The 14,572-nt window shown below is 43.1% G+C and overlaps 1 protein-coding gene across 1 annotated transcript; it reads right to left on the bottom strand.

Annotated features, from left to right (window-relative positions):
• Positions 1-264: 264 nt before the first annotated feature.
• Positions 265-12,780, bottom strand: LOC136510178 (uncharacterized). Its single transcript, XM_066504725.1, has 2 exons — positions 11,879-12,780; positions 265-274 (listed from the first exon to the last, which is right to left on the bottom strand). Exons 1-2 carry the CDS (start codon positions 12,778-12,780, stop codon positions 265-267), a joined length of 912 nt encoding a protein of 303 aa, XP_066360822.1.
• Between the last annotated feature and the right edge of the window lie 1,792 nt (positions 12,781-14,572).

Here is a 14,572-nt window from a genome sequence, read left to right as displayed (position 1 = left end):
CTATTCAACGTGGCAAGGCACTGGATGTCTCCGGTAACCCGACCGGATCTTTCCGATGAGTCTGCAGAAGGTGTAGCCTTTGGCCAACAACTATATTTCGAGGGGAGCCTATATATACCCCCATAGCCGGCTATCAGCGTAAAAACGTGTCGATGCACTGGGCACACAGCAAGCCGGAAAGATCTGCTTAGGGTGAACTCGGAGATCTACTTGGCTTCAACGCAGGACCAGCCGATCCTATGAATTCCTCTCGAGGCGTGCTAGTCAATTTGACCTACAATTGATAAGAAAAGAAAGTTTTTTAGTAATTTTAAGAGGAACATGCCGGTTTTTGCCCAGACAGTTCCAAGTGTGCCGCTTCGGGAGCAGCTAGACGGGAAAAATCGACTAAACGACCGATACGCGAAGAAATCGGCTGTTTACGGACTGTAAAGCTTGTGAATCATGATTGATTTTATGTTGATAAGTACCATACACGCAAATTTAAGTAAAATCATCAGATTGGTGGGTATTACTAGTGTAAAGCATTGAGCCGATGAATCTAACGAGAAAGGATATAGCATGCGAACAAATCGACTGTTTAGTACAAATGGATCTACAAACGCTCTGAATCTAATATGTTATCATCAACAGTGAGATTCGACCAGATCGATGGCAGCTATGATGATAATAACAAACCAAAACCGAAGAATCCATAAAACCATCTACACATTGATAGACTTTCCGAAAGACATAGTATATACGTGAAAGCTCAAGCGAATCGGCTGAAATAGCCGATTCAGGTGAAAAAGGAACTATAGCATGTGAACAATCAACTATTTAACATGGACAAATCTATGAACTCATCAGATTTAACCTGCTATCTCTAACAGTGGAGTTCGACCGGATCGATTGCAGCTGTGATAAAGATAACAAATCAAACCTTCAAAGTAATCAGATCTATTCATATTTAACAGAATCATGGAAACACAATGTAGGCGTTAAAACATAGGCAATCAGCTATTAGCCGATGCAGGCATAACAAACAGTTAAGGTCACACCTGACCGAGAACAAATCTACGAACTAGCATCCTCCAATCTAAAGTGCCATCAGTGGGGATCGACCGGATCGTTACAGCCATAATAGCAAACTATAGACTAGATTTAACTAGCCAGCAAACCTCTTCAAGATCATACGTGCCTTAACCGCGTACTATGCACGATCAAGATTGAGGTAGAACAACCGATAAAACATAACCCGTCGCTCAAAGTAAGAAATATCGTATTGTAACAAAGCAAACGATGGACTAAAAGGATGTGAGGCCGAGCTATATCGATCTCAATCGGGCAGATTGATTTTGCTGAAAACTAATAACAATAAGAACATCAACAAGATCGGTAACTTAATGAATCTACCTGAAGGACGCCACCCTTAGGTAGAGACGATAACTTGACCTTAATCTAATTTGAGCAGTGGAGGTCAAACTTAACCGATACACCCGTACTTGAACTAGATAAGAGTCAATAACTAGCTTATACTAGAGTTCGTAGTGGAGGTCGAACTTAACCGATGCAGCCGTACAAACAGAAGTATAAGCCATGACGGTACTTACAGACAAGCCGGAGGTCGGCCGGACCGATGCAGCCCTGCTTGTTGAAGAGCTCGCTGAGATCTACACTACTCCTAAGGGTTGGCGTACAGCTGAAAAAGTAACTTGTATTGATTGATTGGATGTCCGTTTACAATAGCCGGGGTCCAATATTTATACCCGGAGCCTAAGCATGAATCCTACTCAAGTACAACTCATTACAATCTTTGGTATAAAAGAAAACCTTCCTAATCTTAAGATAACTTGGACTCTAATCTTTCCCTTTTTGTAGAGTTCGACATGTATTTCCCGATGTCAACCGTAGCTCATTGTCGTTATCTACTGATGTCATTCGAAGAGAGCCGATTCCAGTGTCGCATCTGAATCAGCTGATATTGATCCTTATGTAATCGATTCCTTGATTGACACGATCTTGGAAGCTTTCGAGTTCCCGCGTTCTTCTTCCCAAATTTTGGTGTAAACACCGGCCATTTGGGGTGTGTTGGATCTCAATGAAGGTATACGAGGCTGAGGCTCAATGAAGGTATAGGAGGCTGATGCTCATCTCTAGTTGCTTTAGCCACTAAAGTGCTTAAGGATCACATATGTGATTAGTGTAGGTGCTTTGTGAAGTGCTTAGGCTAGTTAGATTACCACTTCAGTGCTTGCTCTAGGTTTACGATAAGTGTTTACTGAGGCTTGTATACCTCTTGCCACCCGGTGCTTGCACGCACAATTGCTTATACACTAGGGGCTTGTAGTCTTGTGAGATCCTCCAATGTGTGGAGAGGTCGCTGAGCATGTACGAAAGGGCCATGCATTGACCTGCGATGTTTTGGCTTAAACACAATAGTGAAGACGGTGGGGAGCGGTCCAGAAGAAGGCCATCACTGGGGCTCACTTGCGCGTGAGGAAGAACCATGGGCTATTTACGGAGTTATTTACGGAGTTACCCCACTGAGAGCTTGGGCCGGGTATCCTTGTGAGTGGCTCCAATGAGGACAAGGAGGAGCATGAGCTTCTTGATATCATATTTAAGCATCCGCACTTTACTTGCTTACCTAGGTTGTGTGCTTACCTTTCTAGTTTAGCTGACTAGGCTAGTTCATAGGATTAAAATTTAGGTTGCATAAATCTTTTGCAATAAGATAGCAACACTTAACAAAACCTAGTTGCACATTTAGATAGAAATCTTACATAGGTTTTTATCAGTAGAATTAGAGGCCATTAGTTTTTACAAGGAAAAAAATTCCAAATTACTTTCTCCAAGTTTGGCCTATTCAGATAACCCACTAAACTAACATTTGGTTCAATTTATTTCCTCCAACTATTTCATTGGTCTAGTTTAAATTTGTTATTTTTTGTCTATGTATAAGTTAAGTTTTAATATAAATTTTTGTGATGTGATAGAAGACATCATAAGTTATGTTAAAAAAATATCTTAACTTTTGCCACTATTTTGATAGCTTAGGAAATTTAGTGATGAATTAAACTAGAGATATAATATCATACAAAACATAATGATGAAAACCTTTCACCTCAAAAAATTTGAAACTAAAACGCAATTTATACATAGAGGAAAAAACAAAATTCTTTCTAAGGTGTAAATTAGATCAACTTAAATAGTTGGAGGAAGTAATGAATTAAATGTTAGTTTAGAGGGTTATTTGAACATAGGCCAAACATGTTGGCAGTAATTTAGACTTTTTTTTTCTTTTTTATAAAGTATAATTTACTCTCTTCTCTTATGTGTCACGATCCCTTCATGGTCCATATATGCAAGGAGCCATATATATGTGCTGTCATCGGATGATATATATCCCACGCTGCAACATTGCATACAAGGTCCATGCATGTGCAAGGGCCTTTCTTGTCCTCGAAAAATGTTCACCGACACGAGCGAGCAATATATAGTAGGATTAAGCACCCATCAAATCAGCTTGCTAAACTAACGACAAAAACACACGACATATATATGGCAAAATTGGCTAGCGGACACCCAAAGTGGTGGTCATTTGCTGACGGACAAATAAGGTGGAGCTGTTTGCTAGAACACACTCTAGTTCGTTGCAATTTTGCCATAGGACACCGCGCCCCATATTTTATTCTTTTGCACCGGTTGAGGAGAGAGAAATTTTCAATATTAACATCCGGTGCCCCTGAGCCACATTTAGGTCCGACCTAAACCTGGTCTGGTTGGACCAAATAATAACCGACCGGGACCCCGTCTCACTCTCCTTCCCTGTCTCCACGATAAAGGAAGCGGCGGCGACGGCTGCAGCAGCGGCGGCGGCTGGCGGGCATCATCGATAGGAAAGGGCAAGCAGAGGCCGGTTCAAGATGCGCGATAGGCTCGGGCGTTTCGTTCTCGACAGCTTCGCGTGGAATGAGAGAGGCGCAACCACTGTGCCCTTTCTGTAGGACGGCGACCATTGTAGAACGGACCTCTAGAACCCAAAATAACCCAGACAAGCAGTTCTATATGTGCAGGAATTAGGACTGGGTGAGTTATTTTCATTTCTTTGTGGTCCCTTTTGGCCTTTTCAAATCATGATCTAGAGTTTCATCCCAATCTTGTGTTCTTCGGCGTGAACAGGGCAACGACCAGTGCGCTTTCTTCATGTGGAAGACAACAAGCATAGGAGATGACATGGATGCTGCAACAGTGAGGGCAGGCTTGAAGGCATTGGAAAATTCTCTGTTGAACCTGACCAATGTTGTATCTGCTCAGACGGCTGCTACGAGTAGAATAGCTAGAGAGCAGAGAGTGAATGGGTGGATGAATGTGGCCAGTGTGTTTGTAGGAGTTCTTAGCTTTGTTGCCATGTGCATGTTGGTGTATAACAATGCATGAACTTGGCTTTGTAATGTTTGTGAAATGAATGAAATGCAGTTATCTGACATTGCCAAGTTTAATACATTTTCATCATTACCAACTTCAATACAGCAAGCAACATTATTATCATAAGGTAGATGGCACAGCAAGCATAACAAGTTCACTAGAATACAATACCAAGTTCACTACAATACCAAGTTCAATACATTATAAGTTCTCAAGCTAAATGGCCCTCTAGTTGTCGCTGTTTGTTCTAGCAGTGTTCATATGCCACAGAAGCTATAAAACACAGAAAAGCACAGAAGTCACAAAATCTTTCTTCTCTTTCCATGTTGCTTGCAGTTGAAAGGGACCATGACGCCTAAGAGGGGGGGGGTGAATTAGGCAACTTAAAACTCTAACTCTAAACTATGGCCTCTTTTTCTATTCTTAGCAAAACCTATGCAAAAGATAAACTATCTAAATGTGCAACTATGGTTTTGCTAGTGTGTTGCTATCTCTATCACAAAAAGAATTATGCAAACAATGTAAATGCAGAAGCTAAAGAGTAAGGTAGAGATATGCAAACTCCCATCGATGACTTCGGTATTTTTACTGAGGTATTGAGAAGCGTGCAAGCTTCCCTGTAGTCCTTGTTGGAGCCCCTCGCAAGGAATCCCTCGCAAGGGCCAAGCTCTTGGTCGGGTAACTCCATGGATAGCTTCGGGCCTTCCCCATGCGCAAGTGGGTCTCCGGTGTGCCTTTTGGCAAGCCTCTCCTGGACGGCTCTCCACCATCTTCACTATCAAGCTTCTGTCCGAATCGCCGTAGACCTTGTTCCCTTCGATACACGGTGGCAGCCACACCACATACACGGTTGGTGTGATCTTGCAAGACAACAAGCCCCTCTGATATACAACAATGGTGCGCGCAAGCACCGAGTGGTAAGAGGTATGCAAACCTCACTAAACACTAGGCCTAAACCTAGAGCAAGCGCATAAGCGGTGGTCTAATCAATCTAAGCACTTCGCAAAGCACCTAAGCTAATCACCTAATGAATCACTAAGCACTATGCAAGTGGAGATCACTAAAATGGTGTACTAACACCCTTGGTATATTTCCTCAGCTCCACACTACTCAAATGGCCGGTTGGAGGGTCTATTTATAAGCCCCACTAAGAAAGTAGCCATTGGGGACAAAACCCAACTTTCTGCTACTGACTGGACGCTGCTGTCATCCTGACCGGACGTGTTCGGTCATCCCGACCTTTGGAGCGCGCGCGTTGATCGGACTCTAGGCTGAGTCTGGTCATCATCGACCGGACGCGTCCGGTCGCATTTGCGTTGCTCTGGAACCTCTCTGGACATAATCAGATGCTACACTTTGTGCGTCCGGTCATCTAGTGCCGCTGCGTCCGGTCCTCTCTGAGTTGTTGCCGCGACGATGAACAATAAAGTTCATGCATCCGGTCAATGCTTCGCTCTGCGTCCGGTCACTACTGCTTAGCGTCCAGTCACTGTTGCGCTCAGCGTCTGGTCACTACTGCTCAGCGTCCGGTCACTGCTTCGCTCAGCATCCGGCCACTACTGCTCAGCGTCCAGTCACTGCTGCTGATGCCTGCTGTTGCTGAGCAACTGATCGGACGCGTCCGGTCCTCATAGGGCCATGTCCGGTCATTGCTTCGCTCAACGTCTGGCATGGTTCCTATCTTCCTGTCTTGAAGTTTGCTTGATCTTGTATGTCTTCTATGTATCTTCCAATGTCTTTCTTGAGGTGTTGATCATCGGATCATCACGTCGCCTTTGTCCAAGTCACGTCTTGCACCCTATTGAACTACAAAACAATTACTTGCAAATTCATTAGTCCAATTTGGTTGTGTTGGTCATCAAAGACCAAAATCCAAAGTAAATGGGCCTAGGGTCCATTTTCCTTACAATCTCCCCCTTTTTGTGATTGATGACAACACGACCAAAACAAGCAAATAATAAAAAAAATTGGAATTTAAAAACTATTTACTTGCTAGGATGCAATGCAAAGGGCAAGGTTGTAAGATGCTAAAAGATATCACAGGTAAAACATCTTTGGAAACTTATCTTGCCCTTGCAAATGTCCCCATGTGGCATTATGGATTTAAGCCTCCCCCTAACTCCATAAATCCACTATCCTCCCTTTCTCGGACCATTACCACTTGTAAATTATTACCATTACCACTTGTAAATTATTATGATCGGGCTTGCTTTTGGTCCTACAAATTCTCCCCCTTTGGAATCAAACACCAAAAAGAAAGACATTAGTAGCATAAGGGAGGGTGAAACTTTGTGATCCTTTGTATGTGGAGTGGAATAGGTCACAAAATTTGACTCTCACATTACATAGACTAAGCTCCCCCTAAATATATGCATACATATGATGAAGAATGTAGTTTATGCATAATTGGCAAATTAATGCTCAAGGGAGTTTAATTTATATAATACATGGAGAAATCATATAAATACCAAAGTGAAATCAACAAGATGATATTGGTTTAGAAATACCACATGTGGAAACCAATTTGATTTATACCACTTGCAATAGGTGGTGGATATTTGAAGTATGATGCTTAACTCTGGGGACTCCATTTTCCTTGCAATGAGACTACTACACACATGATAAGCTTGAGAAGGTGTTAGTCTCAAGGCATCCAACTTGTAGAGTAACCTCCCCTAAATTTATGCACACAAGTATGGAATACTTGTAGGAGACATGCACATTGATTTTAGAATAAAAAATACCACTTGAATGATGACATCACATGAATGTGAGAATCATTTTTGAAAGTAATATTCGGGAGAAATTATCTACAATTTGGACTTTGGCACATATTAGATGAACAATTGTAAAACAAGCTATGTGCCATGCTCCTAAACAATTTAAACCATGTAGGTTTGCTCCAAGGGTTAAGAGTGAAACCGAGGAAGCCTACCATAAGATATACCTAGTGTATGCAAGATAAAATATTTAAGCAAGCAAATGCAAACCGAGGCATGAAAAGGAACTAGATGCTAATTGAGATTGCAAGAAATTAAATCTAGTTACCTAACATGGGGAGGGGAATTTGGGTCCATAGTGTTCACTAACCCACTTGGCAATTTCCTTGTTCATAATGATGCACCCTATGAAATGCACCCAAAACTATGCCAAGTCTCCAAATTCCCCGAGGTCCATCAGACTTCTCACTTCCCTTTCGGGATCCAAACCTTCTTGGTGCTCTTCATGTTGGAAATGATCTCCTTTGGCACCCAAACGCGTTTGGCCCCATTGTTGGCTTGCTTGTTCACCTTGATGGCCACCACATTGTCATTTTTCTTCTTCTTCAAGACATAAGGTGTGGAGGCCTTTTTGTCCACCTTGTTGGTGTAGGTGTTGGAGAGCTTGCTTGTTTCCTTTTTGTTTTTCTCCTTCTTTTTAGTTCCTCCCCCATTCTTCACCTTGCACTCATAGGATTTGTGACCTTCCTTGTGGCATACGTAGCAAACCACGGTTTGTCCTTCATCAAGCTTCTTCACTCCATTGACGGTGTTATCTTGATGAAGTTGAGGTTGCTCCATTTTGCCTTTTACTTGAGTCAAGTCCTTGGTAAGGCGAGCCACTTCTTGCTTGAGTTGCTCATTCTCCATTGTGACCTCTTGTGTGCATGTATCTACAATAACTTTCTCAACACAAACTTGGTTGCACAAGGATGAGTCTAAACATAAATCATTGTAAGAAGTAGAAGCATCCTTTTTAGGCATGTCAAAGATAGAATTTTTCTTTTTAGGTGCCTCCGTGGGAGTAGAACCAATGGCTTCAAGATTAGCAACTTTATTAGTTAGCTCATAACAACATTTGCACATAGTTTCCATTTTAGCAAGCAAACTTTTATAAGCATCTTGTGAGTTAGCAAACTTTTTCTTTATTTTTTCATTTTTGTTTACAAGTTGCTCATCATTGATTGTGCAATTATTTGTATTTGCATTAGTCTCAAGTTGCTCAATTTTAGTAGATAGCTCCATATTAAGATTGGCAAAAGTTTCATATTATTCAAGCAAAGTAGCATAAGCTTGTTGTGAGCTATCTAGTTTTTCTTTTAATCTTTCAAGCTTCTTTTGTTGACTAGTGCAAACTTTAGCAAAGTTAAGATTTTCTTGCACAATTTCATCATAAGAAGGTAGCTCATCATCACTATCACTATTATTGTCACTATCACTAGGGATAGGCTTTTTGTTACCTCATGCCTAAGGCACACACGTGAGGTGCTTGATGATGAGTGCTTGTGCCCTCGCCTCTTGTGATGGTCTTCTTCTTCACTTGAAGAATCATCTCATGGCCTTATTGATGTGGCTTTGTCCTTGCACGCCTTCTTCTTTGTCCTAGGTGTAGGCTTGTTTGGACAAACTTCCACATAGTGCCCCAACTCACCGCATCCATAGCATCCTTTCTTTCTTTGCTCATTTCTTTGATTGGTGAAGATGAAATCTTGAATTTGGATGGGCACACCCTTGACATTGAGCCTTTGGATCATCTTCTCCACCTTGTTGATAATTTTGATTGATTCTTCATCAAGGTCGGAGGTGGAGGAGGAAGATTGATCATCATCACTTAAATCATCATCATCATCATCATCATCCTCATCTTCTTCTTCATCTTCACTTGAGGAGCTTGAGCTTGAGCTTGTCTCAACTTGCTTGCCCTTCATCTTCTTTTTCTCACTACATGCGAGAGCTTTACCTTTGCTTGATGAAAATGCTTCTTCTTGACCCATCTTGTGTGACATTTCAAATGACACTATCTTGCCAATGACTATGGCTGGGGTCATGGTGCTCAAGTCCTCCATGTTGTAAAGGATGGTGATGATGCTTGCATATTTCTTTTGTGGTAGCATGGAGATGATCTTCGTCATGATGTCCACATCATCTAGCTTTGTTAATCCTATTGAATGGAGTTCATTGATAATTAGATTCAAACGAGAATACATATCACGAACAAGTTCATCATCATTCATTTTAAAGGAATCATAATTTTGTTTAGCTAGACAATGTTTTTGCTCATGGACATTAGTTGTGCCGTCATGGAGCTCTTGGAGTTTTAACCAAATTTCATGTGCCGTATTTAAAGTGAACGCTTGGTTAAACACATTCATGCTAAAAGATTCAAACAAGCAATTTTTAGCTCTAGCATTGAAATGAATTTCTTTTTCTTCACTCTTTGTGGGTTTATCGGGATTCTTAATGAGTTTCATCCCATCACGAGTGACTCTCCAAACACCCAAATCTACTGCCTCAAGGTGACAAGCTATTCTAGCTTTATAGTAGGGGAAGTTAGTGCCGTTAAAGTGCGGAGGCCTAGAGGTATCCATCCCAACCACTTTAAATAGCGTCGGTTCAACGGCGGTGAAGCCAAAGGTCCAAATTGAGCCAACCGGCTCCGATACCAATTGAAAGGGACCATGACACCTAAGAGGGGGGTGAATTAGGCAACTTAAAACTCTAACTCTAAACTATGGCCTCTTTTTCTATTCTTAGCAAAACCTATGCTAAATATAAACTATCTAAATATGCAACTACGATTTTACTAGTGTGTTGCTATCTCTACTGCAAAAGGAGTTATGCAAATAATGTAAATGTGGAAGCTAAAGAGTAAGGTAGAGATATACAAACTCCCATCGATGACTCCTGTATTTTTACTGAGGTATCAAGAAGCGTGCAAGCTTCCCCCTAGTCCTCGTTGGAGCCCCTCGCAAGGAATCCCTCGCAAGGGCCAAGCTCCCGGTTGGGTAACTCTGTGGATAGCCCCGGGCCTTCCCCACGCGTAAGTGGGTCTCTGGTGTGCCTTTCGGCAAGCCTCTCCCGGACCGCTCCCCACCGTCTTCACTATCAAGCTTTCGGCCGAATCACTGCGGGCCTTGTTCCCTTCGGTACACGGTGGCAACCACACCACAGACGCGGTTGGTGTGATCTCGCAAGACTATAAGCCCCTCCGATGTACAACAATAGTGCGCACAAGCACCAAGTTGTAAGAGGTATGCAAACCTCACTAAACACTAGGCTTAAACCTAGAGCAAGCGCATAATCGGTGGTCTAATCAACCTAAGCACTTCGCAAAACATCTATGCTAATCACCTAATGAATTACTAAGCACTATGCAAGTGGAGATCACTAAAATTGTGTACTAACACCCTTGGTATGTTTTCTCTGCTCCACACTACTCAAATGGCCGGTTGGGGGTCTATTATAAGCCCCACTGAGAAAGTAGCCGTTGGGGACGAAACCCAACTTTCTGCTACTGACCGGACCCTACTGTCGTTCTGACTGGACACGTCCGGTCGTCCTGACCGTTGGAGCGTGCGCATTGATCGGACTCTGGACTGAGTCCGGTCATCATCGACCAGACGCGTTCGGTTGCATTTGCGTCCCTCTGGAACCTCTCTGGACATGATCGGACGCTGCACTTTGTGCATCCGGTCATCCAGTGCCGCTGCATCTGGTCCTCACTGAGTTGTTGCCACGACGATGAACAGTGAAGTCCATGCGTCCGGTCAATGCTTCGCTCAGCGTGTGGTCACTACTGCTTAGCATCCGGTCATTACTTCGCTCAGTGTTCGGTCACTACTACTCAGCGTCCGGTCATTGCTTCGCTCAGCGTCTGATCACTACTGCTCAGTGTCTGGTCACTGCTTCACTCAACGTCTGCATCCGGTCATCCAGTGCCGCTACGTCCGGTTCTCACTGAGTTGTTGCCGCGACGATGAACAGTGAAGTCCGTGCGTCCGGTCACTACTGCTCAGCGTTCGGTCACTGCTTCGCTCAGTGTCCAATCACTACTGCTCAACGTCCGATCACTGCTTCGCTCAGTGTCCGGTCACTACTACTCAGCGTCTGGTCGCTGCTTCGCTCAGCATCTAGTCACTATTACTCAGTGTCAGGTCACTGTTGCTGATGCCTGCTATTGCCGAGCAACTGATTGGACATGTCCAGTCCTCATAGGGCCATGTCCGGTCACTGCTTCGCTCAGCGTCCGGCTTGGTTCCTATCTTCGTGTCTTAGAGTTTGCTTGATCTTGTATGTCTTCTATGTATCTTCCAATGTCTTTCTTGAGGTGTTGATCATCAGATCATCACATCGCCTTCGTCCATGTCATGTCTTGCACCCTATTGAACTATAAAACAATTATTTACAAATTCATTAGTCCAATTTGGTTGTGTTGGTCATCAAACACCAAAATCAAAAGTAAATGGGCCTAGGGTCCATTTTCCTTATAGCAGTGCCTAGAAGTCCATCAGGGCCCTCTTGCTCCTAGTGCAAGCGCTTCGATTGCTGTGAGCTAGCCTGACTCCTAGTTAGTGGCCTTGGGCTATCTGCCACTTGGTGTTTGGCCTGGGTCCTAGTGACCGGGGAGTTTGGAACCCTCCAACATAAAACATGTGGTTAAGATGTAGTAAACTAAGTGAAAAAATGAAGGCAAGAGATGGATCACGCACTGCGTAGCTTGTTCAGGAGGTGTAGGCTCAGCAGGAGTCGCCTTCTTCTTCTTGGGTTGTTTCCCCTTAGAGGAGGTCTTCCTCTTCTTTTTCTTAGATGGATCATCTGTGGTCTCTATAATCTCAACCACTTTTGGCTTGTAAGTCCTCCTCTTCTTTGGTGGTGCAGGTGGTGGTGCATCAGGGTCTTGGACAGTTTCATTACAGGTTTTCTGGAGGTGGCCAAATCCACCACACCTTTTACACCTTCTCTTGCCCTTGCTGCTTGACCCACCTTCTTCAGCACCAACCATCTTGCTTTCCCTTAGCCTTCCTGCTACTCTATTACATTGAGGAGGAACGAGTTTGAAGCCAATGTCCACCTTTTCCCATTCTTCCTTGTCTGGCATAGGTGGCACAGCAGTTGCATAAGCTACTTTGAACATTTCTACAGAGTAGTAGGGGTCCACAAAGTCCTCCAATTCTACCCTTCTTGTGCCAATGAAAGCTATGGCATGCACACAAGGCAAACCAATTAACTGCCAACCTCTACATGTGCACTCTTTCTTTTCTAGATCAACAATGAACCTCCATGGGACTAGGTCCTTATTCACACCTCCTACTTCTCCCACCATTCGACCACTCCTGTTAATGGTGTACCTCAGATTTTTGCTTTTGTTGTGTAGTTCCTTCATGACATGAGGCAAAACCTTAAACCTAGACAACTTTGAGGCCAGCTGCCTTCTTGTGCAAAACCTCTCCATGATCAATTGCCTTATCTTGTCCATGAGTTCTAGAACAAGTAAGGACTTTTCTTCCCTGATCCAACTGTTGAAGGTCTCAGCTATGTTGTTGGTGACATAGTCACATTTGCTTGTTGTGCTGAACTTTGACCTTGCCCATAGCTGTTTATGATTGTCCATCAGCGAGGTTGTTGCCTTTGGTCATGCCTTAAGCATCTCATTCCAGTGTCTATCATGGGTTGTTTGCCTATAGCACCTTGATGCATGTCACAAGTTCCTTTCAAACACTTCACCCCTAAATCTCTTCTAGAAATTATTCACAAGATGCCTCATGCATTCTCTGTGCTCTACACCATTTGTGAAGACTTTGGTAACTGCCTTATCTATTTCTTTGCCTGCATCAGTTGAAATAACAAGACCAGGTGGGGAACCAATAGCCTTGTGTAGCATCTTCATGAACCATTACCACTTCTCCTTGGTCTCTCTGCCAAATACTCCATAGGCCACTAGGAACATCCAGTTATGGTCATCAATCCCTACTGCAGCTGCTAACTACCCCTTCCACTTTGCTGTCAAAACTGTGGAGTCAATGCCAAGATAAGGTCTGCAACCTTGAAGGAAGCCATCAATGCATGGCTTTAGTGCTACAAACATCCTACTGAATCTTCTTTTCCTATTCAAAACATCCCACTCAACCTCTACAACACTACTAGGACTCCTCTTCTCAATTTCTCTTTTCCAAGAAAACACATGTACAAAGTTGTCCTCCCAGCCACCCAATATCTCATCTAATGCCATCTACTGGTAGTCTCAAACAACGTAGTAGCTCACCTGGATGCAGTATTCTCCTCTCACTTGCCCTTCAAAACTTTAGGCCCAAGAGTTGGATCTTCCCTAAGCCAATTTATCACTCTGTCCTTGACCCAGTGATTGGTAGCCATGCAATTCCTTTGCACTTTGCTTTTGTTGGCACAGTTATGCTTGTGTGATAACTTCTTAATCTGCACCCATCAATCAAACAAGGAAACAAAGTCAACAATGTGCCATGTCCTCCCATCTAACACTGAATCAATAACTGCATCAAACATACCCGCCACGTCCTCCCATCTTGACACTGAGATGCATGAATCCTCCACCTACACCTCTTGGCCTTACAATGTGCTCTATACCGCCGTGACTCATTGTAAGGAACTGCAAGTTCAACTTCATTAAGCACAACATATTGCCTAATGCACCTCTTAAAACAGAAACCATCTTCAAAAGTAACACCAACAGCTATCTTAGGGTTATCTATGTCAGTCACATGCAGCACACCCTCACAACCCCTCTCATCATCCACACCTAGTGGGTCATCATCTTCTGGGTCACTGTCAGGATAATAATCACAGCCATCCTCATCATCATCAATGAGCACATCCTTGTACTTCTCTTTCTCATCATCTACTCCTACATACTCAATTTCATCAGACTCTCCCCAGTCATCATCAGGATTAGCATCAGCCTCAGGATTATCATCACCTTCAGGATTAGCATCAACCTCAGGATTGTCATCACCTTCAAGATTAGCATCAACCTCAGGATTATCATCACCTTCTGGATTATCAACAGCTTCTGAATTATGATCAACTTCATTATGAACAGCTACTGGATTATCATCAGGCAGAATCATAGCTATTAGCAAACAAATGACCTGACTCTATTGTGTGCTAATAACAGACTGAGTACCACAAGATGCATTGGCATTAGAAACTTGAGACTGTAATAAACGAGGACCAGTATCAACAACCTCTACAGTTAGTGGCAGCCTTCTTCTGTCCCAATACACATCAAATGCATGTAGCAGACCAGAATCAGAATCTATGTGCATTGTCTCATCCTTGGTTTTGTCAAAGAAAGTAACCTCCTGTGCTTAATCCTTACCATGAACTATCTCCTCAGGAAGCAAATCATAAAAACCCATCCAATTGAAGGT

Source organism: Miscanthus floridulus, chromosome 16, assembly GCF_019320115.1.
Source record: "Miscanthus floridulus cultivar M001 chromosome 16, ASM1932011v1, whole genome shotgun sequence".
Classification (NCBI taxonomy): Eukaryota; Viridiplantae; Streptophyta; class Magnoliopsida; order Poales; family Poaceae; genus Miscanthus; species Miscanthus floridulus.
Note: the sequence above shows the minus strand (reverse complement) of the source record. Positions and strands in the feature narration are given on the sequence as shown.